Here is a 25,564-nt window from a genome sequence, read left to right as displayed (position 1 = left end):
CTCTAGGTTTCCCCCTCATAAATATATTGAAAATATGATACTTCATGCATGTTGTTATGGCTTGTTGGATTTTGTGTATCAAATTTTTGTTGTCAAGCATGGTCCAAACATAGATATTGGCTATATTATAATGTTGCAGGTTGAGGCTCCAAAGAAAAAGGTGAAGAAAACAAATATTCCTGTCACAGAGGTAGTTTATGGAGCAATGGGACATGTGGATGTCCAGAAAGCTGTAGAGAAGGAATTTGAAATGGCTTTGCAAGATCGAGTGATGGAGGAAACAAAAGACAAAAAGAATGCAGTTGAGGCTTATGTTTATGACATGAGAAACAAGGTGAGTGTTGTCTTGTTTTTCTAATTATTCGAGGTAGAATATTTTGGTTATGCTCAAACTAAATTGTTGATATCATTTCAGCTTAATGAAAAATACCAAGAGTTTGTCATTGCTCAAGAGAGGGAAGAGTTTATTGCTAAACTTCAGGAGGTGGAAGACTGGCTATATGAGGATGGTGAAGATGAAACTAAAGGTGTATATGTTGCCAAACTTGAAGAACTCAAGAAGGTAAGAAATTTCAGGGAGTATAGAATCCCTGCCTGATGCGATATATGAGGCTCGGTTGTTGTAGAAAATCCCCCTAGTCTCTACTCCTATCCCCATCAGACCATAAGACTTTATGAAGATGAAGTGAATAGAGAGTGACATTGCCTTATTATGTTTACTGTGTTAGTCACACAAGTGTAAGATATTTCCTTGTTAGTTTTATATTTTGCAGTGTTAATGTAGATTTATACAATTGCAGCAAGGTGATCCAATTGAACAACGTTACAAGGAAACCACGGAAAGAGGTTCAGTAGTTGATCAACTTGCCTATTGTATAAATAGTTACAGAGAAGCTGTAATGTCAAATGATCCCAAATTTGATCACATTGATATCAGTGAGAAAGAGAAGGTAAGTAGTCAACAACTTTTTTCACCCAAAGTTTATTTTCTGGTTGCCATTTAATCTGAAAGTAATTTTCTTCTTGTATGTTTGCAGGTCTTGAATGAATGTGTAGAAGCTGAGAACTGGCTTAGGGAGAAGAAGCAGCAACAGGAGTCACTTCCAAAATATGCCACCCCTGTACTCTTAACAGCTGATATAAGAAACAAGGCTGAGGCTGTTGATAGGTACTGTTCTAATTCATGCACAAGTTTCCTTTTTTTCTGATTATTGAGTTGGGGAATAAGAACCCCACTTCTGGTAAAAATTATTTTTTGTTATCCATGTTCTCCTTTTGTTTGGTCATTGTCATGTTAATAGTTTTTTGTATGCATTAATTAGGTTCTGTAAGCCCATTATGACAAAACCAAAGCCAAAGCCAAAGCCAACCAAGCCTCCGGCTACTCCACCTCCTCAGAGTGATGAGGAGCAGCAGCAACCTCAAGAAAATGCAAATGGCAGCACTGATGAGAATGCAGGAAACAATGGAAATCAGGTTCCGACTGAGTCTACTGAACCAATGGAGACTGATAATAAAGCAGAGAACACAGGGTCTTCATAATTTTGTTAATTTTGCTCTGAAATTTAGTGGAATTTATCCTTTATGTATAAGAATATGAATTGTGCCTAGGAAAATAGCTTTTGGGGTGTTGGGTCATGCAAGATATAACTAAGATTTTTGGGATCTTCTCGAGGTTTTAAGATTATTTTACCTACTTTTATTTCAGATCATTTGGAATTAAGATGCCTGTTTTCTTCTAAATTCAGTACTTCAATATCATTAAACTTGCCAGTACAAAATTGTTTATCTTCACTTATCGTGTAAGATAGCACTGTTTTTAATTTCTCACTTCTAAGGGAATTTGGAAGTGGGTAAATAGTTCTATTCCCACTTGATAACCGCACATGAGAGTATAAATTGTTACTTTCGGTGAACCAACTTGAGCAGGCCTTAAGATGATAGCTCCTTGGTTTGTTGTAAATAAATATATATTAGATATAAGGAGATGATTGAAATAATTTATAGGTGAGAAAAGAGACCTTAAGATTTTGGTTTAAGACTTATTTACTTTTCTTATGTCAGATAAATGAGACTTCCTCATTACCAATGGGTCAAACAGATACATTCAATATTGAAAATATTATTAAAGTCTGAAAGGATCTGAATGATAGTGACTTTGGAATTAAACCTTGAACCATATTATTTCAATGTAAGTCTTCATCTTTGAAAAAAAATAAAGAAAGAAAACAAGGTTTTTTAACTTGAACAGTGTGAATGGACAGATTGACATTATATCACATATTGCAAATAAAACATTAATGGATTGTTGTCATAAAACTAGCAATAAATTTGATATTATAAGAAAGCAGAGGAATGGAGACTAACGAGCAATGAACACAATTTTAAACATTCAGATGATAACGGATGGACTTAACCAGTTTTGATTCCAATGAAATGCAACATTCCTGACAAGGAGGAAATTGAATAAGGGGCAAAATGCCTCAAATTTATATGGTACAACAACTAGCTATCCAATGTCTACATTTTGTGTTACATAACAATGGGGGCTATGTAATGCATAAGAAATCACATACCATTTTCGGAAGAACCATCATTCTCTTCATCCGTCTGCTCTAGTTTTGAGATCTCGCTCTGCAATCGTTCTAAAATCTCTCGTCTCTGTGTTTCTATTTCCTTTTGAATATCCACTCTCATCTTTTCTAGTTCCACCATCTGTTGCCTTCTATCATTTTCAATCTTCTCATATATGTTACTGAATCTATGAAGGGAATCAGCAAGTAATCTGTATGAAGAAGCTTCTCCGCTACCCCTTCCTCTTCTTCTTTTCTTTGCATGAGGTCCATCTGAAGCTTCTTCAGTAGATTCTGTATTCCCAAGACTATCCCTCATTTCATCCAATCCATTTGCACGATTCGAGTAAATTCTAGAGTTCGTAGAAACATACTCTCCTGAGTCCAAACCACATGAAGGATCTACTTGTGGTGGAGAAGACATTAGTTTATCCATCCTTTTAAAGTAAACCCAGTTGCTACTTCCACCATCCGTTTCTGGAAATTTAATCTTCTCCTTTTTGTATTTCTTCTTCAGTGTATCTAGACGGTTTCTACACTGAGTATCTGTCCTTTCAACACTGGAAACTTTTGATACCTTTTCTGCAACTTCTTGCCATTCCTCGGATCGAAGACTCTTCCTTCCATGTTGGAGAAACCGATCACCCCATACAGCAAGAAGGACGAATGTTTCATGCTCAGACCAATCAGTAAGTGGATTTCTACCACCAAAAGATGGTTTAAGAGCTGAGGGAGCAACAGCTGATGGTGATGGCACATGTGGCGCAAATTCATAAGCTGAAATCAAACTCTTCAGCTTTTGCCTTTTTGGTTGGCACTCTAAATCATCATCAATCTCCATGAAATAACTTTTCTGATTATCATCGTCGTCATCATCATCATCTTCCTCACCACCACCACCACCATCATCACCATTGTCATCACAATTTTCATCACCATCCCCATTTGCATCAACATCATCTTCCTCCTCATCTTCATTGTCATCGGCATCCTTTTCAAAAGTCTGAATATTGCCACTTTGATCAACATCATCTTCCTCTCCTAATCGCTTTTCCGGTTCCTCTTCCTCATCCTTACCTTCACCCTCATTGTTACTATTATCTTCCCCGTATCCATTTTTAACCGGCTTCGAATATGGAGAAACATTCATAAGAAGTTTCTGACGACTCATATAATCATAACCTTGGTGGTGGTGACTAACCCTATATGGGTTAGAGGGATACCTTGTATCATCATCTTCAATGTCATCCATTCAGAAGCAGATTAAAATTTCAAAAAACTAATCTTTTCTTCAGAATCAAGTGTCTGCTAGTTTTTAAGAACTCTAATGCTCATCATTACAAGTAAAACTATCAAACCCTATTTTCCACAGACACTGTAATCACTATATCCCAATATCTACCTCCAATATTCAAATATTTTCAACTAGATAGAAATTTGTTACTGAATCAATTCACGCAGAAAGGAGCAATTTTGCAACAATTGAAGACAAGTGTGGGAATAAAATTAAATAGTGAAAATTAATTGAAGCATAGATACAAGTGGGTTGAGCTCCAAATTCAAAATAATAAATGAATAAGCAGAAACAAGAAGCTGAGATCAGATTAATTTTTACCTGAAATAAAGGAATTAGGTATCTGAAAATTGCAGAATTGAAGAGAAAGAAAGAAAGAAAGGGAAAATGGAATAGCAAATAGCTAAGCATAATAATGAGTTCCAGATATACAACATGGTTGTTGCTAACGTGAGCTTGGTGAGTGTGCTAATATTTTCCTTTTATTTATTATTGGGAACGTTAAAAAAACTAATCAACTTTATATCTTAAACACTAAACACCAGAAAGCATCGAATATTATAAAAATTTGTGATGAAGTCATTCAATTTTCTTCTTTTTTCGAGATAAATTATCATCTTAAAACAACATTTTTAAAGATTGAAAAATAAGATGCATGTTATGAGTTTAATGGTCAAAGAAAATACCTTATCTATTGAAATATAAGCATAAACTTTTTCAAATATATTTATTAGTGTCGTTTAAAGTATCTTTTGACATTTTCATATTTTCTCTCACTTCTTTGTTCTTTTATGGGGCAAAGAAAATTATATATTGACAATGAATTTGTTTTTTGGTACAGTGACAATGTAGTGATTGTTGTGGCTCTAAATTATTTATTCATCCCTCCTTAGTGAATCATACATTTACAAAATAAAATTAAAATACTTGATGAGTTAAATGAGTGAGGATAAAAATTTTGATGTATCAATAACTTTAACTTTTATTTAATGTGAGTAAATTAATTGGATAGTAGGTAAAGATAATTAAAATGTTAATGATTTGATTCTTATGAACACACTAATTAAGATGGACAACTATACAATTCAAAAAAATTAATTTCTTACATACAATATAAGAGAATATTGTTGATAATGCGAAATGATATTAGTTATAATACTTTAATTTTTAACCTATTATTTGATTAAAGTCTCTATATATTATTTGTATTTAATTTAATAAATTCCCAAAAACATTGTTCATGCACTAGAACCAATATAAGTCAAGTTTACAATCACAAATCATGAAGTCATGGTACATCAAAATGAAATTGTAATTTCTTAGGAAGTGAATAATTTAGAATTGTATCAAATAAATATTATAAATGAAAATGATGTATACTGTAGAATACACGTTGCCACATGTATTCTACGTATTTAGAGCTTTCAATCATAGAAGGGGGTGAGAAAGACAGAAAGAGAGAGTAGTACATAGTAAGACTCAGTAGTTCCCTGTTCTTTGACTTTGATGTATGCAAGAAGAACATACTTTCAGAAAAATATAAAAATAAAAATATCTGATTAAATGGAAGGAAAAAAATGTGAAAAAGAGTGATGTCTTATGCAAGTTTTAGTCTTTTGCTGCTGATGTTCTTCACTCCAAGTTTTCTGCATTTGGGTCTCTCTGATTGAATAAAATTAGGTGGGTTTTACACTATTTTTGTCTGCTTTTCGTTTTTGGTTTTGAACCATTCTGGATTTATTATTTATTTTTTTATTCTCCGAATTTCTAAGGATGGTTTGGGAGCTCATTTTGGAGAATGTGTAAAGAAAGTTTGTTTTTTTTGGTAATAATCATAGACCCTTTTGTGAGATTGCTCTATTAGATTTTGTGTTGGGGGCTCTATGTTCTATAAGCTGATTTTTCTGTTGATTTTTGAGCATTTGATACATTTTCTGTTGTAAAAATGTGATCTTTTGCAATTGCAACTATGAATAATCTGATTGTGGTGTTCTTCTTAGGAGTTCTACTTCTTATGTGTTTGTGTGTTGTATTGTGTAGAAATATAAGGATCTATTTGATTTCCTTTTTTGTTATTAGGTGAGTGTTGTCTTGTTTTTCTAATTATTCGAGGTAGAATATTTTGGTTATGCTCAAACTAAATTGTTGATATCATTTCAGCTTAATGAAAAATACCAAGAGTTTGTCATTGCTCAAGAGAGGGAAGAGTTTATTGCTAAACTTCAGGAGGTGGAAGACTGGCTATATGAGGATGGTGAAGATGAAACTAAAGGTGTATATGTTGCCAAACTTGAAGAACTCAAGAAGGTAAGAAATTTCAGGGAGTATAGAATCCCTGCCTGATGCGATATATGAGGCTCGGTTGTTGTAGAAAATCCCCCTAGTCTCTACTCCTATCCCCATCAGACCATAAGACTTTATGAAGATGAAGTGAATAGAGAGTGACATTGCCTTATTATGTTTACTGTGTTAGTCACACAAGTGTAAGATATTTCCTTGTTAGTTTTATATTTTGCAGTGTTAATGTAGATTTATACAATTGCAGCAAGGTGATCCAATTGAACAACGTTACAAGGAAACCACGGAAAGAGGTTCAGTAGTTGATCAACTTGCCTATTGTATAAATAGTTACAGAGAAGCTGTAATGTCAAATGATCCCAAATTTGATCACATTGATATCAGTGAGAAAGAGAAGGTAAGTAGTCAACAACTTTTTTCACCCAAAGTTTATTTTCTGGTTGCCATTTAATCTGAAAGTAATTTTCTTCTTGTATGTTTGCAGGTCTTGAATGAATGTGTAGAAGCTGAGAACTGGCTTAGGGAGAAGAAGCAGCAACAGGAGTCACTTCCAAAATATGCCACCCCTGTACTCTTAACAGCTGATATAAGAAACAAGGCTGAGGCTGTTGATAGGTACTGTTCTAATTCATGCACAAGTTTCCTTTTTTTCTGATTATTGAGTTGGGGAATAAGAACCCCACTTCTGGTAAAAATTATTTTTTGTTATCCATGTTCTCCTTTTGTTTGGTCATTGTCATGTTAATAGTTTTTTGTATGCATTAATTAGGTTCTGTAAGCCCATTATGACAAAACCAAAGCCAAAGCCAAAGCCAACCAAGCCTCCGGCTACTCCACCTCCTCAGAGTGATGAGGAGCAGCAGCAACCTCAAGAAAATGCAAATGGCAGCACTGATGAGAATGCAGGAAACAATGGAAATCAGGTTCCGACTGAGTCTACTGAACCAATGGAGACTGATAATAAAGCAGAGAACACAGGGTCTTCATAATTTTGTTAATTTTGCTCTGAAATTTAGTGGAATTTATCCTTTATGTATAAGAATATGAATTGTGCCTAGGAAAATAGCTTTTGGGGTGTTGGGTCATGCAAGATATAACTAAGATTTTTGGGATCTTCTCGAGGTTTTAAGATTATTTTACCTACTTTTATTTCAGATCATTTGGAATTAAGATGCCTGTTTTCTTCTAAATTCAGTACTTCAATATCATTAAACTTGCCAGTACAAAATTGTTTATCTTCACTTATCGTGTAAGATAGCACTGTTTTTAATTTCTCACTTCTAAGGGAATTTGGAAGTGGGTAAATAGTTCTATTCCCACTTGATAACCGCACATGAGAGTATAAATTGTTACTTTCGGTGAACCAACTTGAGCAGGCCTTAAGATGATAGCTCCTTGGTTTGTTGTAAATAAATATATATTAGATATAAGGAGATGATTGAAATAATTTATAGGTGAGAAAAGAGACCTTAAGATTTTGGTTTAAGACTTATTTACTTTTCTTATGTCAGATAAATGAGACTTCCTCATTACCAATGGGTCAAACAGATACATTCAATATTGAAAATATTATTAAAGTCTGAAAGGATCTGAATGATAGTGACTTTGGAATTAAACCTTGAACCATATTATTTCAATGTAAGTCTTCATCTTTGAAAAAAAATAAAGAAAGAAAACAAGGTTTTTTAACTTGAACAGTGTGAATGGACAGATTGACATTATATCACATATTGCAAATAAAACATTAATGGATTGTTGTCATAAAACTAGCAATAAATTTGATATTATAAGAAAGCAGAGGAATGGAGACTAACGAGCAATGAACACAATTTTAAACATTCAGATGATAACGGATGGACTTAACCAGTTTTGATTCCAATGAAATGCAACATTCCTGACAAGGAGGAAATTGAATAAGGGGCAAAATGCCTCAAATTTATATGGTACAACAACTAGCTATCCAATGTCTACATTTTGTGTTACATAACAATGGGGGCTATGTAATGCATAAGAAATCACATACCATTTTCGGAAGAACCATCATTCTCTTCATCCGTCTGCTCTAGTTTTGAGATCTCGCTCTGCAATCGTTCTAAAATCTCTCGTCTCTGTGTTTCTATTTCCTTTTGAATATCCACTCTCATCTTTTCTAGTTCCACCATCTGTTGCCTTCTATCATTTTCAATCTTCTCATATATGTTACTGAATCTATGAAGGGAATCAGCAAGTAATCTGTATGAAGAAGCTTCTCCGCTACCCCTTCCTCTTCTTCTTTTCTTTGCATGAGGTCCATCTGAAGCTTCTTCAGTAGATTCTGTATTCCCAAGACTATCCCTCATTTCATCCAATCCATTTGCACGATTCGAGTAAATTCTAGAGTTCGTAGAAACATACTCTCCTGAGTCCAAACCACATGAAGGATCTACTTGTGGTGGAGAAGACATTAGTTTATCCATCCTTTTAAAGTAAACCCAGTTGCTACTTCCACCATCCGTTTCTGGAAATTTAATCTTCTCCTTTTTGTATTTCTTCTTCAGTGTATCTAGACGGTTTCTACACTGAGTATCTGTCCTTTCAACACTGGAAACTTTTGATACCTTTTCTGCAACTTCTTGCCATTCCTCGGATCGAAGACTCTTCCTTCCATGTTGGAGAAACCGATCACCCCATACAGCAAGAAGGACGAATGTTTCATGCTCAGACCAATCAGTAAGTGGATTTCTACCACCAAAAGATGGTTTAAGAGCTGAGGGAGCAACAGCTGATGGTGATGGCACATGTGGCGCAAATTCATAAGCTGAAATCAAACTCTTCAGCTTTTGCCTTTTTGGTTGGCACTCTAAATCATCATCAATCTCCATGAAATAACTTTTCTGATTATCATCGTCGTCATCATCATCATCTTCCTCACCACCACCACCACCATCATCACCATTGTCATCACAATTTTCATCACCATCCCCATTTGCATCAACATCATCTTCCTCCTCATCTTCATTGTCATCGGCATCCTTTTCAAAAGTCTGAATATTGCCACTTTGATCAACATCATCTTCCTCTCCTAATCGCTTTTCCGGTTCCTCTTCCTCATCCTTACCTTCACCCTCATTGTTACTATTATCTTCCCCGTATCCATTTTTAACCGGCTTCGAATATGGAGAAACATTCATAAGAAGTTTCTGACGACTCATATAATCATAACCTTGGTGGTGGTGACTAACCCTATATGGGTTAGAGGGATACCTTGTATCATCATCTTCAATGTCATCCATTCAGAAGCAGATTAAAATTTCAAAAAACTAATCTTTTCTTCAGAATCAAGTGTCTGCTAGTTTTTAAGAACTCTAATGCTCATCATTACAAGTAAAACTATCAAACCCTATTTTCCACAGACACTGTAATCACTATATCCCAATATCTACCTCCAATATTCAAATATTTTCAACTAGATAGAAATTTGTTACTGAATCAATTCACGCAGAAAGGAGCAATTTTGCAACAATTGAAGACAAGTGTGGGAATAAAATTAAATAGTGAAAATTAATTGAAGCATAGATACAAGTGGGTTGAGCTCCAAATTCAAAATAATAAATGAATAAGCAGAAACAAGAAGCTGAGATCAGATTAATTTTTACCTGAAATAAAGGAATTAGGTATCTGAAAATTGCAGAATTGAAGAGAAAGAAAGAAAGAAAGGGAAAATGGAATAGCAAATAGCTAAGCATAATAATGAGTTCCAGATATACAACATGGTTGTTGCTAACGTGAGCTTGGTGAGTGTGCTAATATTTTCCTTTTATTTATTATTGGGAACGTTAAAAAAACTAATCAACTTTATATCTTAAACACTAAACACCAGAAAGCATCGAATATTATAAAAATTTGTGATGAAGTCATTCAATTTTCTTCTTTTTTCGAGATAAATTATCATCTTAAAACAACATTTTTAAAGATTGAAAAATAAGATGCATGTTATGAGTTTAATGGTCAAAGAAAATACCTTATCTATTGAAATATAAGCATAAACTTTTTCAAATATATTTATTAGTGTCGTTTAAAGTATCTTTTGACATTTTCATATTTTCTCTCACTTCTTTGTTCTTTTATGGGGCAAAGAAAATTATATATTGACAATGAATTTGTTTTTTGGTACAGTGACAATGTAGTGATTGTTGTGGCTCTAAATTATTTATTCATCCCTCCTTAGTGAATCATACATTTACAAAATAAAATTAAAATACTTGATGAGTTAAATGAGTGAGGATAAAAATTTTGATGTATCAATAACTTTAACTTTTATTTAATGTGAGTAAATTAATTGGATAGTAGGTAAAGATAATTAAAATGTTAATGATTTGATTCTTATGAACACACTAATTAAGATGGACAACTATACAATTCAAAAAAATTAATTTCTTACATACAATATAAGAGAATATTGTTGATAATGCGAAATGATATTAGTTATAATACTTTAATTTTTAACCTATTATTTGATTAAAGTCTCTATATATTATTTGTATTTAATTTAATAAATTCCCAAAAACATTGTTCATGCACTAGAACCAATATAAGTCAAGTTTACAATCACAAATCATGAAGTCATGGTACATCAAAATGAAATTGTAATTTCTTAGGAAGTGAATAATTTAGAATTGTATCAAATAAATATTATAAATGAAAATGATGTATACTGTAGAATACACGTTGCCACATGTATTCTACGTATTTAGAGCTTTCAATCATAGAAGGGGGTGAGAAAGACAGAAAGAGAGAGTAGTACATAGTAAGACTCAGTAGTTCCCTGTTCTTTGACTTTGATGTATGCAAGAAGAACATACTTTCAGAAAAATATAAAAATAAAAATATCTGATTAAATGGAAGGAAAAAAATGTGAAAAAGAGTGATGTCTTATGCAAGTTTTAGTCTTTTGCTGCTGATGTTCTTCACTCCAAGTTTTCTGCATTTGGGTCTCTCTGATTGAATAAAATTAGGTGGGTTTTACACTATTTTTGTCTGCTTTTCGTTTTTGGTTTTGAACCATTCTGGATTTATTATTTATTTTTTTATTCTCCGAATTTCTAAGGATGGTTTGGGAGCTCATTTTGGAGAATGTGTAAAGAAAGTTTGTTTTTTTTGGTAATAATCATAGACCCTTTTGTGAGATTGCTCTATTAGATTTTGTGTTGGGGGCTCTATGTTCTATAAGCTGATTTTTCTGTTGATTTTTGAGCATTTGATACATTTTCTGTTGTAAAAATGTGATCTTTTGCAATTGCAACTATGAATAATCTGATTGTGGTGTTCTTCTTAGGAGTTCTACTTCTTATGTGTTTGTGTGTTGTATTGTGTAGAAATATAAGGATCTATTTGATTTCCTTTTTTGTTATTAGCTAGTGTCCAAATTGCTCGATTATTTTTCTTAAATTTATGTTTTCCAAGTTGATGTTGAATCATTCTATTATAATGTCTTTGGAAAGGCTTTTATCTGATCAATTGTTCAATTTCTCAAGAGATTTAACATCCTAAATATGAACAGTTTAGATGGATACTCCATTATTCATCTTCGTGCAGCAAATATCACTTTAATTGGAAGTGGAAATTGGTATGCGCTGATACCCGTCGTGAGCTGCAGAAATTTTATATGGATTTGCAGATTATTTTGGCTAAAGAAGCATTCAACCATTACTACTGCTTCCACTTATGGCATCTCTGTGTGTGTATGTCGAATTTTGTGTGGCTAAATGAATAAGCACTTTTTTGATGCTATGTTTAGTTTTTGTTGTGAATTTTGATCATCATTCCTTTTGACCGGGAATTGAGAAAATGTTTTTCTTTAGCTTTTGAATTTGATGCAGAAAGGGAAAATGGTTTCATCGTTTTAAGAGGAGCATGGGAATAGACTAGATAATGCTGAAGAGAAAAGCATCGTATTTGGAAGATTTGTGATCTCATGGCTGATTCTTCTTCCAATTTCTCTTTACCTTGTAATACACTAAGCCCAAGACAGAGACGCTTCTCATTTTTTCAAACCTCTGGTTCTAGGATCGGGGTTGGTGCCAAAGTTTTACAAGATTCTGAATCTGTTTGGAGCCCTACATCTCCTCTTGATTGCAAAATCTTCTCAAACCTTAGCAACCCTTTTAGTGTCAAGTCCCCTCGATCCCGATTCCAAACCGTGCATAAGAAGCAGTGGGATTGTAGTAAAGTAGGCCTTGGCATCATAAGTTCCTTTGTTAATGAAACCAAAAACAATGATGAGAACCTTGGTAAATTTCATGGGAAAAATGTTATTTTTAGACCACAGGTTAAGACTGGCATCCATAATTTCTCAACAAACAACCATGAAACTCTTGCACCTTATTTGAAATCTTGTTCCTTGCCGAAAAACTACGTAGTTTCACTCCCTTCTGCAACCAAAAATCACAAATCTGAAGTGGTAAGCATTGATAATGTCTCTAGAAAGAAAGAGCTCATTGTGGAATCTGAAGCTTTCATGAGTTCTATGACTTCTTTGCCTGATTCTTGCAGGCCTTCTTCGTCATTAATCAACTCAAACCAGACTTCCAATTTGGAAATCCGCGATTTATGTGTAGAAAATAGTCAAAATACATCTACAATAACGAGTTTGCCTCCAGTGACAGGCACAAGTTTGCAACTAGATTATTCTATGAAAACTAGATCTAGTTCACTTCCAATATCCATTGATTTTAGTAAAGGATATATAGGCTCACTCTCTGCAAGAGATATAGAGCTTTCTGAGGATTATACTTGTATAATTTCTCATGGTCCAAACCCGAAGCGAACACATATTTTTGGTGACTGCATTTTGGAATGTCAAAAAAGTGACTTTTCTGAGTTCCTCAAGAAGGAAGAGCCTGCTTTCGGATCTTCTAAAGTTTCTACAATTTCAGAAGAATCAGCCCTTTACCCTTCTGACCAAGTTTTGAGCTCTTGTTACTCTTGTAATAAGAAATTGGAAAAGGAGGAAGACATTTGCATAATCAGGTTTGCCCCAAACATCGAACTTTGTTATTCCAGAGTAAACCTTCAATTTAGTTCTCCAAAGATAATTTAGTGTTGCCATGTAGGTACTTTAAAGTTTTTTATCACCACTCAAGTCCTTCAATGATTTAGAACATCATTACATTGGTCATTCTAAGGACGTAAGTCGCCAATTAAGTCCTTCAATCTGTCGAGGTGCTAAATGATGACACTAAACTTCGGAGACCTAATTAGTAACACTATTATTTTTGGAGGACTAAATTGATCATTTACTCTTTTACATCGAATAAGCCACAAGCATTACTTGTAACTTTTTTGTAAATCTTGCAGAGGTGAAAAATTATTTTGCGGCTTTAACCGTAGATCTGAGGAAATTTTTGCTGATGAGGAATTGGACAAAACATATGCTAACTCAGCAGAGAGCTCTCCTGACTCAAGTTACCATGATCCCTTCCTCACTGGTCTGCATGTGTCCTAATAACATGCTTTGTTAACTTTCTTGAGAGACAATATCCAAGTTATTATATTGTTGCAAATGTGAAAGATGTTCAAACATTTGCCTATGTGGAATCTGTTTGTAATATGGATGTGTGCTATGCAAATTGTGCAGTGTTGCGGCTGTAGTTGTCAACACCTAGTGTGTGATTAAGGTTCGGTTGTTGGTTGAGTTAAAACTAGAAAAGGCACAGTTTTATCTCTTCTGTGCATTGTATTGTATTGTATTGTTCAATAGATGAGTTGAAAGAGGCCACAGGCCCTCCCTCATCAATTTCCTTTTCTGTATATATTATCCTTTTCCTTAGCTTAAACTTTATAAACTCTTTGATTGATGCATGTTGCATAATAGCCGTTTAGATTTTCTTTTAACAATGGATGTTGTTCACTCCCAAGGGCAGGTTCTTCTGCGTTACTCACCTGTCCGCCACGGGAAACACCACTTCCCGTCCGACTTGCATGTGTAAGGCATGCCGCCAGCTTTCATCTTGAGCCAGGACCCAACTCTCCGTGATCTTGACTATAGACTATTTATAGTATGCAAGTACTCGACATGGCAATGGAATTTTGGAAACAATACCTCTTTTTGAAAGGATGAGGCCTAATTCATAGCCTAATAACTAAAATAAATTCCACTAATGTGTATGCATAAGTTTTCTTAGTTCTTATGAAGATCTTGATCATCCTATCTTGTAAAATTTCACATTGAAGTTAGGAAGAGAGGCCTTACAGTGAATCCTTGAGTTCATGGTCAAGGAGAAATTGAAATTGCAGCATTGCATGGATGCTATTGACATTTTTTGGCTTTCAACTTCTTAGTGTCTTTTTATTGAAACAAAATTTAATGACAAAGGATAAATCATTCTAAAACTCAGTTTACAAATTCTCCAACCCACCTATAAGTATGATTTTGTCACAAGATAATACTTTCCTTGTTCATTACTTTTTTATATTAATCATTCATAACTTCACATAAAATACTTCTCAAATTGTTTCTTTTTAAGACAAATAATTTGTCCCTAAGTAATAGATGTTTGAAAGAACAAGATCTACACAATTGATAAATAGGTGGATAGTTTTCACTATTGTCTTGTATGCATATAAAAATGATTAGTTTTCACTATGTGTCGAGAGTGTAAAAAACTTTATACTGACGGTGTATAAATTTTAAACTCATACTTTATACTACCATAAATCATATCAATATTTGATACTTTTATTTAATTTTACCAAAGTTTGGGACTTAATAATATGTTTTGGTCCCTAATGTGAGAGTAAATTACTTAAGCATATATTATCAATTTCATTAGAAGCAGAGAGAGAAACAACATAAGATATGATGGGATTTGTATCAGTGGGGAAAGGTAGTTCTTGCTTCCTTCACTCTCTTCCTCTGTGTGAATTTCAACATACTCATACTAATCTAAACTTCAAGACTAACTTCCGAACTTCTATAACTTCATCCTCTTTGCGCTCACATCAAAATCAACGACATGGAGCTTTCTGCAATACTAAGAGATCATTTCTCTTCATGGGTATTGCATTTTTTCCATTCCCACCTTTTCAACCATCCCTCGCTACCCCAAGTAAGTTCAAACCTTCTTTTTATCCCCATTTTCATTCCTTTATTTATTTTCCATTTCAGGATTTAAATGGGTAGAGAGATATTGGGATTTATGGATGTCTAAACCATTGGATTTGGAATGATGGGGTATTTCAATTTTCAAGTGTTATTTGCGATCGAAAAGTATCACTCAAGTTTATGAGAAATTCGGAATGTTGTATGATACCGAAGTGTTGCTCGGTGTAGTAGAGATTAAAATGTTGTGTCGGATGAGTTGACATATTAGGCATGATTAAAATGTTATTTAAAATGTTGTTGTATTAATTTATCAGATTGGACCAACGGGTGTTGGTTCAAGTGGTATATGTTTGATTCCCCTTAAGCAAGTTTTCGGATTCGAGTCATGTGGATGGAAAAAATACCTGCTGGAGAGTTAGCCTCACATAATGTTCTCGGCTCGGACATGATTGTCTCCGATGAGAGGAAACCTGTGGGAAACCAAAATATTTATCAGATTGGTTTTTTTTATTTTTAGTAGAAGAAAAAAACATTACTAGACTGATTTGTTAATTTAAAATGAATGGCTAATTTGTTTCATTACATTACTGGACTAGGATTTATTACCTTTATTTTTAAATAAAAAATTGTTAGTAAAGCATTACAGTCTTCTGTAGTAACTTGTGTAATTATTCATTCTCCTTTCAGAAGAAAGTGAGGTGAAGAAGACACCACAGGATAACCAGAAAGTGGAGGAGGTTTGGTTGCTCTTAAGTTCATATACAAATGTTGAATAATTAAATTGTTGGTTATCTAATTTGTCCTCCGGATGTTCGATGTATTCTAAAATGCGTGGCTTCTATGGACAGACATCGCCTGAAATGGACAGGCCATCAAATTCCTTTCCGTCTCTCCTGGATGGAATCGGAATACTTTCTTCTGGTGTGGTGGGCGCTTTCTATGCATTTTCTCAGAAAGAAAAGTCCGCTGCTCTTGCAACGATTGAAACTGTAAGCTTATATGCACTCTTGTGATTCTTGGAAACTGATAGAACATGTCTTGGCGCTTGAGGAATGTCTCTCTTCTAAACAAACTCATACGATGAAAAAAAGCAAACGAGGGAGAGTTCTTCCTTTTCTCCTGGTATTTAAGAGACAAGAATCATTGATCTCTTTCGAACTATGTTAATTTTAAATAGTTTTTTTTCTTTTCTAAGATTATAATTTAAGAACAACTATATTCAAAAACCATTAAGAAGAACTAAGATAGAATATCGTGATGTTTTTCATGTTGTTGACCCCATCCAGTAGGAAAAAGCTTTGTTGTTGTTATTATTTAATCAATTTTTAGCGTGTGTGTTTATTAATTTTAAGCCACATATTTTTCTGGTAAATGTGCATAGATGAGCAGCAAACTGAAGGAAAAGAAAGAGCTGATGGTTTCCTTGAAGAGAAACTATGAATCAAAGTTACTGAATGAGCAGGAGGAACGGGCCAAACTACTTGGAAAGGCAAGGGAAGAGCAGCAAGCTTTGACAAAACAACTAAATTCTGCAAACAGTACCATTGCTCGTTTCGGAGAGGAGCTAAAAAGCGAGAAAAGTTTGATTGAGGAGATGAAACTTCAAATCGATAGTCTTGAAATTGAGCTTTCAGAGACCGGTGCAGACAAGAAGGGCCTTGAAAACAAGTTGAAAGACAGTATCGTTTCTATCGGAATTTTACAGAAAAGAATTGTTGTGCTGAGCTCGGACATCAAGGACAAAGAAGACGTTGTCCAAAATATAAATTCAGCCCTTGACGAAAAAGAGTTGGAACTGAGGAATTTGAATTCTGCCTACGAGCAAACCAAGGATGACTTGTCCAATGTTCATTTGCAGATTCAAGGGTTGACAGATGAACTACTGAAAAGCCAAGAGGAAATAAAAGCAAAAGATTCCTTGGTGGAGGAACTAAATTCAAGAGTAAGTTACTTAAATCTTGAAAACAATGACTCTAGGATTAAATATGATGTCTTGAAGAAGGAATACAATGACCTAGAGTTGACGTCTGAAAAGAAGGCTGCTTTGGATGCCAAGGTTTTAATGGAAAGAGAAGAAGAGCTTTGTGAGCTAAAGGATCAGCTTGTACTTGTCCTAAATGAAGCAAGCAGAAACCAATCCATCACTGCTGATTTAGCCCAAGAAAGAGAAATTTTAATGGAGTCTTTAGAGAATGAAACTAACAAAGCGAATAATTTGATGTATGAACTCCAAATCACAGAGGAGAATCTTGGTATATCGAGAAACGAATCTGCTGAATTGGAAAAACAACTAAATGAGTCAAACAAATTACAGAAAGAGCTTGAGCTTGAGGTCTCTAAGCTTTCATCTGAGCTCACTGAAGTTAGAGAGTCACTTCAGAGTAGCCTTGATGATGCAAAGCATAGTGCAGAAATGCTCACCACCGACCTTGCGACAGCAAAGGAAAATTTGAAGGAAGCAGAAGCTGAGCTGCGAAGTATGTCTAATGAACTGACAGCTGCTTGCGAAAACCGTGATAGTTTACAAAGAGAATTAATTGTTATCTACAAAAAGGCTGAAGTCACAGCTGAGGATCTGAAGAAAGAAAAAGAATTAGTTGCTTCTTTGACCAAAGACGTACAAACTTTGGAGACGCAACTTTCAGAAGACAATGAGGCCAAAAGATCTCTTGAAATTGACCTGGAGGAGGCTACAAAATCACTAGATGAAATGAACAGAAATGCATTCATCCTTTCTGGTGAACTAGAGAGTTCTAATTCTATCATTTCTAGCCTTGAAAATGAGAAACTGATGCTTTATAACTCCCTTATAGAACAAAGAAATGCATGCAAAGTGGCTCAGGAAAACATGGAAGACGCTCATAACCTCATCACGAGAATTGGCAGAGAGAGAGGCAATTTAGAGAACAGAGGGAAGAAATTGGAAGAGGAATTGGCTTCTGCCAAGGGCGAGATACTGCGCTTGAGGAGTCGGATAAAATCTTCAAAAGTTGCTATTAATAATGAGCAGGTGCAGAAAGATGAAGGTGAAAGAAAGGTCACTGTAAGTGCACGGAAGAGCAGCAAAAAAAGAAATGCTAACCCTCAATAGCAGGTTTTGTAAAAGAAAAATCCTATTAGGAGAAATGATATTCTGTAATAAATTATTAGAAAGGCCTTGGTGTGCCACTTTATTCTCTGTCTTTGAAATGCAATTGCAACCATTTTCACAATGCAATAGAATTTGTACAAATGAAACTATGCAGTTCTTACCTTTCTCAAAATTGATAGAATCTATGAAGTTTTCAACTTCCTGTATTTATATTTTTTTACCATTTTGTTTATTTCTGCACGGTTATATAATGATTGTGTATCCTCAATGTGGTGAGCCTCTAGATGATAATGATATGTTCTGTATCAAACATTATTCAACCCTAAATTATTATTTTAAAGAACAAAAAGTGGAAGCATGCCACACAAAATGGTAAAAAAAAAACAAATTTTGGTTACTCTACCTTCTCTTCATTTATCATCACCTCCATGACAGGGTACTTTTTTTTATAATAAAATGTTGGGATTATGTGTACATAATCATCTATTGCAAAATAGTCAGTTTTATATTTTGCCTCTAGCTGGTTATTCATGTGATCTAATAAGTAAAAAAAAGTCTTGTTGCCTAAGGTGATCCATTTAGTATGGAGCTTCTATTCTTCTTACCCTTTTCTGAGTTCTTGTGTCTGTTAAAATCTTGAAAATTTATATGCCCTGAGTTTTAATGGTGTTATGTTCAAAAGGAAAATTTATATGCATAGTTTCATTGAAAGTTTTACAGTTTCACTACAAGTTTTACTTCTTGTCAAGACTCAAGATTCTTGTAACTTGTTAATTGTGAATTTGAACAGTATATAGGCCACTTAAGAAACATGGGCACAATTTTGTAACTGTTAAGTTGTCAAAAGGAGTCTTCACCAAAAAAATTTGTCTAAAGGAGTAAAAGTCTATTTTTACATTGTTATTGTTTTAAAAGTTCCATTCTTTTGGTTCACCTAAATTTTCTACAGGAATAGAGTCTCAAAAAACTCTTGAAGCTCTTCCCTCTTACAACAACCAAGTTCTTTCCCCCTTTCCCTTTTAACAGTAGACAAAATTGATGAAGTAACAGGAAATATAAGAGTAACACGGTTACGGCGGCCATCAACCTGAGATAAGAAACAAACTTCTGTAGAGTTTGATGGTTTCCTATAACTCATTTGTTGAATCAGGGTTGAGCTTTCCAAGATGATGAAATGTCAGTCACAGCTTCTCCCACTGTGAGATAGACTCCCTTCAATCCAAAGTTATCCAAAATTTTTGACTGGTGTAACTTTTCCATCACATTTCCAACAGGATTTGCTAACACAAGCTGTAATTAGAAAAGAAAACTTTGATGAGTTCTTATGTTTTAGGCCTACTGAAATATTACAATTATTTCCTGTACCTTAAGTAATCTTTTCTCCAGCATCTTTCTAAGTTCACATAAAGTGTCAATTCCACTTGTGTCTATGGCTGTGACAGCTGAGAAAAACAATAATCATGTAATAATGCTCCCAAACTATTTGTAACTTATGTTGTAAAGTCATTGAAATATGTACCTGTCATGTCTAAAATTATGCACTTTAATGGACTTCCATTGTTTGCTATTATATGTTCTTCCTCTTCTCGAACAAATCTCAGTATCCTGTAGCAAGAGAAGCTCTCATCATATGCAATCATGGATTCAATGCATGCTTCTGATAGATTTTTGCAATATATTTGACTCAATTAATTAACATCATAGATAATCTCTTTAACTAACCTTTCTTGAAGGTAAGTTGAATTAGCAAAATACATTGGAGATTCAATCCTCAAAATGAGAAATGAAGGAATTCTTAAAGCTTCTTTGTATTGGTTAACATTATGGAATATGTTTGTTCCTGGTATATTTCCCAAAACCAAAGTGTTTGGTCTAGACACATGAAGCAGGATCTTGAAGACTGATATTCCAACCTGCAGATTTTGGTTGGCCAGGTCAGACGCTATTAATCACATATGCACTATAATACAATGTATTTTTAGCTATGTAATTATCGGCTTACCGCGACACTAAGGCCTACAGGAACTGAAATGAACAAAACCCCGAAAAAAGAACACATACACGCCAGGCAATCAAGTTTGTCAACCTTCCACAATTTAAACGCAGCTTGATAATCTATTAGCCCAATCACAGCCGTGATGATAATGGCTCCTAAGACAGCATTAGGTGTATAACGGAATAGAGGCATGAGAAACAGAAGAGTCACTAGAACAGCTGCAGCCATGACTATATTTGAAACTGTTGTCTGTGCCCCAGCGTTATAGTTAACAGCCGATCTCGAAAAGGATCCTGCAAGTATACACATATTTTTTAATTTGAATGGATATTTTCTCAATGTTTCTTAGATAACTAATTGTCATATGGTCAAATGGGCGAAGGACCATTACCTGTTGTGACAAAGCATGAAGAACAAGAGCCAGCTATGTTCATAACGCCAAGAGCTATCATTTCTTTGTTTCCATCAACCTGGTAGTTTTGAAGTGCTCCAAATGTTCTGCCTACTGCAATTCCTTCCTGAGACATAACAAAATTTGGCCGAATAAGAGTGACAGTCGAATAAAGTGGCACAATAGGATATATTCAAGTCCCTAAACATTTTACTAGTTTTTTTTTATAATCAACTTACAGTGAGAGATAAGATCCCGGTGACAAGGCCGGTTTTGATAGCAAGAGTCAAGAAAGGACCATTGAAGTATAACAACTTTGATGATGGCGGATTAATGCCCTTAGGTAACTCCCCAATCTGCCGAAGACAGAAATAGTTATAATAAAAGAACTTATATTTATGCAGCCTCTTTGTGTTCAGAAGCAAAATGTTCAAGTATGTTTTCTTACAATTGCTATTGCATTAGTCTTGTTTCTGAGAAGGAAGACTAAAATGGTTGACAGAATAACCGATGTTAATGGTGCAGCTGCTGAAACCCAGAACAGTTTTGGTTTCTTTAAGCTCTGTTGCAATGATTCAGAATTTTTCATATCTTAGTACATCATTAGCTATAGCTAGCATGGATATATGTATAGTTCATGCAAGAATAGAGAAATTTACAATGTATCTTGTTGTCAGCAGAAAAACCAATAAGCAGAATCCCAGTACAACGGTTTGCCATGACCACTGCACAAAAGTTACTCAAATATTTTAGTCAACATATATATACATAAGTTTACACTTGTATCACAAAGACAAATACTTTTTTCATTTAAAAGGGGTCCTTAGTTTAAGTAGTACACATTTTAGTCATTCATATTTTTTGACCTAATCAGTTTAGTTTTTTTTAAAAAGAAACAACCTAAAATGGTGCCAAAAATGTCAAATGTGTGTCAAATTCCTTTTGAGGTCAAATTAGTCCTGCCAAGTGGTGTAAAACATGCTAAAATGACTAATTTGACCTCATTTGAAATTTTTGGGACAATTTTAGGTATGTTCTTTTTTAATGACTAAACTGATAAGATCAAAAAATATGAAGGATTAAAATGGTATTTACTCTATTTTTTATGTTCATGGTACTTTTTTTTAAACGTGTAACAATTATTACACATTTACAGAGTCATGGATTTATGTAGGGGAGCCAAACCAAATACATGAAAAAGAATGTTTGAAAGGGTCTTGTGGTAGAAAATATGCATTAAAATATTATTTAGAATCTACTCCCTAATTCATCACACCCTCTTTCTTAACATAATCTAAAACTTGATATATATTTTAAAAACATTTTAAATTCGTATTTTTAATAAAATAGTGTTTTTTATATTATAAAATAGTATATATTTTTTATACAAACAAGTAACCAGTTGGGCCTAACTGAGTTTTTTATACAACAGTAATGTAAAAGAGTTTAATATACATATCAAATTGGAGAAGTTTTTTTACAATTGTCGGTACACTAACCGATAAAAATAATATAAATAAATAGTGGATATAAAAAATTCTCATATAAAATGATAGGAAAGCCCCCTCTAATTGATTGAATTTTCTAATTGTATAAAACTACGATAAAACCAAAACCAAATCAAAATTTAATTTACAACCTTCTAAACGGAACATTTTATTTATAAAAAAATAAAATAATTATTTTAATATTTGAATCCAAATAAATATACCAAAAGTAAAATAAAAATAAGTTTTAGTGCTGATGATGTATAAACCTCACGTCTTTGCTTGAAAACAGAGATGAACACAGGAATTATTTGCATTTTGTTGGTAAAGTGCACTATTCCAAGTAATGATTTCAGCTGCTGTAGTGATACTATGATAGCAGCACCGGCCATGAAACCTATCAGTGTTGCCTTTGATAGAAAATCAATTATAAATCCTAACCTGAATGGAAATTAATTCAAGGTTATAACCAATCAATAAAAATACCCTTTTAGGTAACCACAAAAGTGCTTAATTTTTTAATTTTATTAAAATAATTATTTAATGAAAAGAAATCAACTTTAATTATTCAATTGTGCTCATCGTGTACACAGTACATTGATATTTGATGAATTCTTTATTTTACTTATCAACTTTACATAAAAACTTTACATTTTATCCATGCTATGAAGTATATCAACATTTTAATAAAAAGTTTACCTTTTATCTCTGCTACAGAGTATATCAACTTTTTAATAAAAAATTACCTTTTATGCATGCTATTGAGTATATCAACTTTTAATAAAAACTTCACCATTATGGGCACATGAAATAGAAAAAAGTTTTTTACACTGTCAGCACATCATTCAATGTTGGGTAATAAATCAATGGTGGATGATTTGCTGATATTATAAAAACATTTACATTGTCAGTGTATACGTATTAAATCGTACCTAAATATACCAAGAGAGGCTTGGAATAAACCAGAGAAGAAAGTGGCAGTGAAAGCCATTTTGAGATAGAGAGTTGGGTGTTGAGTGAAAGAAACTGTTTCACTTAACATTGACCCCATAACCATAGATGCAATTGAAACTGGACCAACACCAAGATGTTTAGAACTCCCAAGCACGGAATATATCAATGGTGGCACAAAACTTGAATCTGCATCACATAATTCATACCATATACTTATATGAGAATGAAAGAAGAAAAACTCCATATTTACAATAATTAAATGTCATGAAGAATTTAAAAAAAAAACTAACATAATCCAATAATCGGTGGCAAATTTGCAAGCTTCGCATAACTGATACCCTGCAAAGAAATAATCAAGTTCAAAGTTTAAACCATGTAGAATTTATATGAATATGGATGTTATACATAGCTTAATACATGCATATAATGATATTTTTATATACATAGATACAGAGAGACGTTGAAATAGTATTATTTTTTTAAAAACAATGAAGCAAAAGTTAATCTCACTGTTTTTGTTTTTATCATACCATTTTTCATATCACAATTATGATTATTGATCAATTTAATGAATGATTATTATCAATTTTATTAATCAAGTACCTTGACAACTACAACCTTTGAATAGAACAAAATCATTTGTTCCAAGAAAATTCTGTTATCATATCCCAGCTAATCAAACTCATAAAAAATATTAAAATATTAATTTTTGTTTTTATGATTTTTTTCTTGAGGACATAAAAAGTGGCATACAAATGGAGAAGAGTTAAGATTCTCTTCATTAATTGAGAGATAAATGAACACTTTTGCACTTATATATAGAAGTAAAATTGTTATATCCTTATATTTTAAGAGTAAAAATATCAAATCATATTATATTTTTCTCTTGTTTTAAGTGAATGGAGAGGATCTCAACTCACCAACTCCCAACCGCGAGTGAGACTCTTCTCAAGTAATGGAGTGAGAAGTGATTTTTTCTTTTGTATTTTAAGGATAAAAACGTAATCTAAATGTCCATGTATATTGTTTTTCTTTCCCTTGTTCATAGCACTTATCTCTCCATTGAATGAGAAGTCTAGAAGCTAATTTTGTCAAACTAACCAAACACCTAACTGTGACACGCTGACAAAAAAACAAAATTTGGCTATGACAATTTAAAGTACATCCAGGACAATGAAACATAAACTTATGATAAATTTGTACATTCTGAACGGTTTGAGATTAACATTTGCATGCAGAAGAATCAAATGTCAGAAGAAAAAAGTATGAGAGAGCTTACTTGAGGAATGGCAAGACTAGCAATGGTGAGTCCAGAGATAACATCAGAACGAAGAAGACGAAAGTTATACTGAGGGCCCCACAGGAATATAGGGAATAAGAATTGAAGTCCTAAAATGAATTTTGTGGAGTATGTTTGATTCTTAAAAGGGTAGAAAGGATCATCTGGGAAGAAAATTTCAGAGAGTCTTTGTTTTAGTTTGTGGAGTGTGGTTCTCTGTGGTGGTAACTCAACCTTGTGGATTTCCATTGCTCACTCTTGTGTTGTGTTGTTGCTAGCTTTAATCACTATGTTCCATTCTATTGTTGTTCAATGTTCATTATGCCAATTTATATAGTGAAGGAAAAAACTTTAATAGAATTCCTTCTAAAATAAATAAATGACGTAAAATTTCAAAAGATGCTTTTTTTTCATAATGTAATAACTATTATTGAATTGACCATAGACCCACTCGTTTTTTCTAGAGTATTTAATGTACCCATATTTATGAGTTTTAGGTTACTTGGCTAAAGAGACATGTCAAATCTCATACTCTCGTATACAATACATTATATTTAGAGATAAATGTGTTTATATTTTTTATGTTATCATTTAATATTAAATTTTAAGTAGAAGAGAAAGCTTGTGTCAAGACTTATTCAACACATTATATTGGAAGACATGTTCACTTGTATATATTTAATTAAAATTTTAATTTAATATTAAAGATTTTATTAATTTTTTCTATATAAATATGTCAGTACATATATCTTTCTCTTAATTATAATTAAAATTTTAATTTATTATAAATATTTTATTAATTTTCTTTACTTGCATATATTTTCATAGTGTTTTTCCGATAAACCCATTGCAATCCAAAAGAAACATGTCACCTGGCGTTGTTTATTGCCCCACCTAGAGGCACTTTAGTCACTTTATTTTGTTGACCCTTATTAAGATATGATTTTAAATTTGAAATATTTATATAATTTAGTGCATTTGATGACCTTATCTACTCAATTTATTGGGTGTCACTGAGTCAGTTCATCTACACAAATGCATTCTGTCAGTTCCAATGTGTGCATCTGATGATTAATAAATTCCTAATGTGATAGATTTACTAAGAGTAATTTTATATTC

At 33.3% G+C, this 25,564-nt stretch overlaps 7 protein-coding genes and 1 long non-coding RNA gene across 21 annotated transcripts in view; 5 read left to right on the top strand and 3 right to left on the bottom strand.

Moving 5' to 3' along the window:
• Positions 1 to 1,776, top strand: part of LOC109357963 (heat shock 70 kDa protein 15-like) — a 5,419-nt gene extending 3,643 nt beyond the window's left edge. For all 3 annotated transcript variants that reach the window (XM_019602019.1, XM_019602020.1, XM_019602021.1), the window contains exons 6-10: positions 140 to 334; positions 416 to 562; positions 801 to 950; positions 1,038 to 1,168; positions 1,323 to 1,776. In XM_019602019.1, the coding sequence (XP_019457564.1) occupies positions 140 to 334; positions 416 to 562; positions 801 to 950; positions 1,038 to 1,168; positions 1,323 to 1,542 (843 nt within the window). In that variant the 3' untranslated portion in view covers positions 1,543 to 1,776. The remainder of the gene's footprint in view (positions 1 to 139; positions 335 to 415; positions 563 to 800; positions 951 to 1,037; positions 1,169 to 1,322) is intronic.
• Positions 1 to 14,004, top strand: part of LOC109357981 — a 20,555-nt gene extending 6,551 nt beyond the window's left edge. The window contains exon 3 of the long non-coding RNA XR_002108906.1: positions 13,715 to 14,004. This is a non-coding gene — a long non-coding RNA (uncharacterized LOC109357981). The remainder of the gene's footprint in view (positions 1 to 13,714) is intronic.
• On the bottom strand, positions 2,374 to 4,325 carry LOC109357969 (trihelix transcription factor ASIL2-like). Of its 5 annotated transcripts, none has more exons than XM_019602035.1 (2): positions 2,973 to 4,325; positions 2,374 to 2,726 (listed from the first exon to the last, which is right to left on the bottom strand). In XM_019602035.1, exons 1-2 carry the CDS (start codon positions 3,823 to 3,825, stop codon positions 2,569 to 2,571), a joined length of 1,011 nt encoding a protein of 336 aa, XP_019457580.1. In that variant the 5' UTR covers positions 3,826 to 4,325; the 3' UTR covers positions 2,374 to 2,568. The 5 variants fall into 5 exon arrangements, with proteins under 5 accessions (XP_019457580.1, XP_019457579.1, XP_019457577.1 ...); XM_019602034.1 differs by having other exon boundaries at positions 2,374 to 2,904; positions 2,953 to 4,322; XM_019602032.1 differs by having other exon boundaries at positions 2,374 to 3,455; positions 3,486 to 4,321.
• On the top strand, positions 6,001 to 7,388 carry LOC109357979 (heat shock 70 kDa protein 15-like). The gene is made up of 4 exons (XM_019602051.1): positions 6,001 to 6,174; positions 6,413 to 6,562; positions 6,650 to 6,780; positions 6,935 to 7,388. Exons 2-4 carry the CDS (start codon positions 6,512 to 6,514, stop codon positions 7,152 to 7,154), a joined length of 402 nt encoding a protein of 133 aa, XP_019457596.1. The 5' UTR covers positions 6,001 to 6,174; positions 6,413 to 6,511; the 3' UTR covers positions 7,155 to 7,388.
• Positions 7,986 to 9,939, bottom strand: LOC109357971 (trihelix transcription factor ASIL2-like). 5 transcript variants are annotated; one of them, XM_019602041.1, is made up of 2 exons: positions 8,585 to 9,939; positions 7,986 to 8,338 (listed from the first exon to the last, which is right to left on the bottom strand). In XM_019602041.1, the coding sequence occupies exons 1-2, from the start codon at positions 9,435 to 9,437 to the stop codon at positions 8,181 to 8,183; spliced, it is 1,011 nt and encodes a 336-aa protein (XP_019457586.1). In that variant the 5' UTR covers positions 9,438 to 9,939; the 3' UTR covers positions 7,986 to 8,180. The 5 variants fall into 5 exon arrangements, with proteins under 5 accessions (XP_019457586.1, XP_019457585.1, XP_019457582.1 ...); XM_019602040.1 differs by having other exon boundaries at positions 7,986 to 8,516; positions 8,565 to 9,937; XM_019602037.1 differs by having other exon boundaries at positions 7,986 to 9,067; positions 9,098 to 9,936.
• LOC109357972 lies at positions 10,963 to 25,564 on the top strand. 3 transcript variants are annotated; one of them, XR_002108904.1, is made up of 5 exons: positions 10,963 to 11,159; positions 12,024 to 13,173; positions 13,501 to 13,716; positions 20,684 to 20,693; positions 25,552 to 25,564. XR_002108904.1 is itself a non-coding variant. In XM_019602042.1 (3 exons), exons 2-3 carry the CDS (start codon positions 12,119 to 12,121, stop codon positions 13,646 to 13,648), a joined length of 1,203 nt encoding a protein of 400 aa, XP_019457587.1. In that variant the 5' UTR covers positions 11,009 to 11,159; positions 12,006 to 12,118; the 3' UTR covers positions 13,649 to 13,953. The 3 variants fall into 3 exon arrangements, 1 of the variants encoding a protein (XP_019457587.1); XR_002108903.1 differs by having other exon boundaries at positions 12,006 to 13,173; XM_019602042.1 differs by lacking the exons at positions 20,684 to 20,693; positions 25,552 to 25,564 and having other exon boundaries at positions 11,009 to 11,159; positions 12,006 to 13,173; positions 13,501 to 13,953.
• On the top strand, positions 14,947 to 18,544 carry LOC109357965 (MAR-binding filament-like protein 1-1). 2 transcript variants are annotated; one of them, XM_019602022.1, is made up of 4 exons: positions 14,947 to 15,251; positions 15,935 to 15,984; positions 16,096 to 16,236; positions 16,629 to 18,544. In XM_019602022.1, exons 1-4 carry the CDS (start codon positions 15,002 to 15,004, stop codon positions 18,336 to 18,338), a joined length of 2,151 nt encoding a protein of 716 aa, XP_019457567.1. In that variant the 5' UTR covers positions 14,947 to 15,001; the 3' UTR covers positions 18,339 to 18,544. The 2 variants fall into 2 exon arrangements, with proteins under 2 accessions (XP_019457567.1, XP_019457568.1); XM_019602023.1 differs by having other exon boundaries at positions 14,948 to 15,251; positions 15,935 to 15,981.
• LOC109357967 (probable sulfate transporter 3.4) lies at positions 19,234 to 24,743 on the bottom strand. Its single transcript, XM_019602029.1, has 13 exons — positions 24,446 to 24,743; positions 23,457 to 23,505; positions 23,145 to 23,352; positions 22,482 to 22,653; positions 21,385 to 21,450; positions 21,174 to 21,287; positions 20,965 to 21,081; positions 20,726 to 20,852; positions 20,341 to 20,627; positions 20,061 to 20,251; positions 19,858 to 19,943; positions 19,704 to 19,780; positions 19,234 to 19,628 (listed from the first exon to the last, which is right to left on the bottom strand). The coding sequence occupies exons 1-13, from the start codon at positions 24,692 to 24,694 to the stop codon at positions 19,485 to 19,487; spliced, it is 1,887 nt and encodes a 628-aa protein (XP_019457574.1). The 5' UTR covers positions 24,695 to 24,743; the 3' UTR covers positions 19,234 to 19,484.

Source organism: Lupinus angustifolius, chromosome LG10 (assembly GCF_001865875.1).
Source record: "Lupinus angustifolius cultivar Tanjil chromosome LG10, LupAngTanjil_v1.0, whole genome shotgun sequence".
Classification (NCBI taxonomy): domain Eukaryota; kingdom Viridiplantae; phylum Streptophyta; class Magnoliopsida; order Fabales; family Fabaceae; genus Lupinus; species Lupinus angustifolius.
This window is presented reverse-complemented; position numbering and strand designations above follow the sequence as displayed.